The following is a 773-nucleotide window of genomic DNA, read 5'->3' as shown; positions in this document are numbered from 1 at the left end:
ACACTCCAAGATATTCTTTGACGAGAAGCACAAACCCCCAAAGCTCATCTGAAGTTGAGGAGCTGGAGGAATCACTGCTTGCTTCAGTGTCGTGGAAATCAGAGACCCTTGGAGACTCCAGTGAGCCTGGTGATAGAAAACAACAGTTTTAGCTAAATATATGCAACAACAATTATTAAAATTGAAGGAAAACTCTGACACACCTGAAGATGGATCCACTTCAAAGTGAAAGCCAATGTCCACTGGGTTCTCCAAAATAGCATGAGGCCCCTTCTGAATCTCCTCAGTGTCTTCAAACCCTATCTGGGCATCTTTATTTCTGTTGAAATGGCCCCCGTCCTCCTCCAGACCCACGTCTTTAGTGCGAGACAAATCTTCGTTCATATTTAATTCAGAATTCAGAATCACTTCAGATTCATTCTGCTCCTCGTGCGTTTCAGGACTCTTGGGTGGTTCGGTCATTTCGATGTCACTGTCCAAAGCCTTCACCACTTCAGAGTCAACTTTTTCATCTAGAAAAAAAGTGCATAAAGATATTTAATAAAACATTAACCCTGTATGGCCTGACATTTGAAATATGAAATTTTTGAACAGTTTATCGAACCTTTACACAAAATATTAAAAGGAAAATGTTTGCATTTTGTTGAGAATCATAGGCTTTTATGGCTCATATAGTATGATATAGCGAGAATATGGAGGAAAAAAATAATCTAAATTATAGGCCAACATGAGCAAAAATATGCAATTTGGTGCAGATGCTGATATTTATATGA

General features: G+C 38.7%; 1 protein-coding gene across 1 annotated transcript in view; it reads right to left on the bottom strand.

Moving 5' to 3' along the window:
* Positions 1–512, bottom strand: part of LOC107577697 (uncharacterized) — a gene marked incomplete at its 5' end in the record, with an annotated part of 1,791 nt that extends 1,279 nt beyond the window's left edge. Inside the window, 2 exons of the mRNA XM_016263746.1 lie at positions 3–126; positions 204–512. Of these exons, the coding sequence (XP_016119232.1) occupies positions 3–126; positions 204–512 (433 nt within the window). The remainder of the gene's footprint in view (positions 1–2; positions 127–203) is intronic.
* Positions 513–773: the final 261 nt, after the last annotated feature.

The sequence above is a fragment of the Sinocyclocheilus grahami genome, unplaced genomic scaffold, assembly GCF_001515645.1.
Source record: "Sinocyclocheilus grahami isolate Dianchi unplaced genomic scaffold, SAMN03320097.WGS_v1.1 scaffold6890.1, whole genome shotgun sequence".
In the NCBI taxonomy this organism is placed as follows: Eukaryota; Metazoa; Chordata; class Actinopteri; order Cypriniformes; family Cyprinidae; genus Sinocyclocheilus; species Sinocyclocheilus grahami.
The sequence above is the reverse complement of the archived record's forward strand: the minus strand, read 5'-3'. Positions and strand labels throughout refer to the sequence as shown.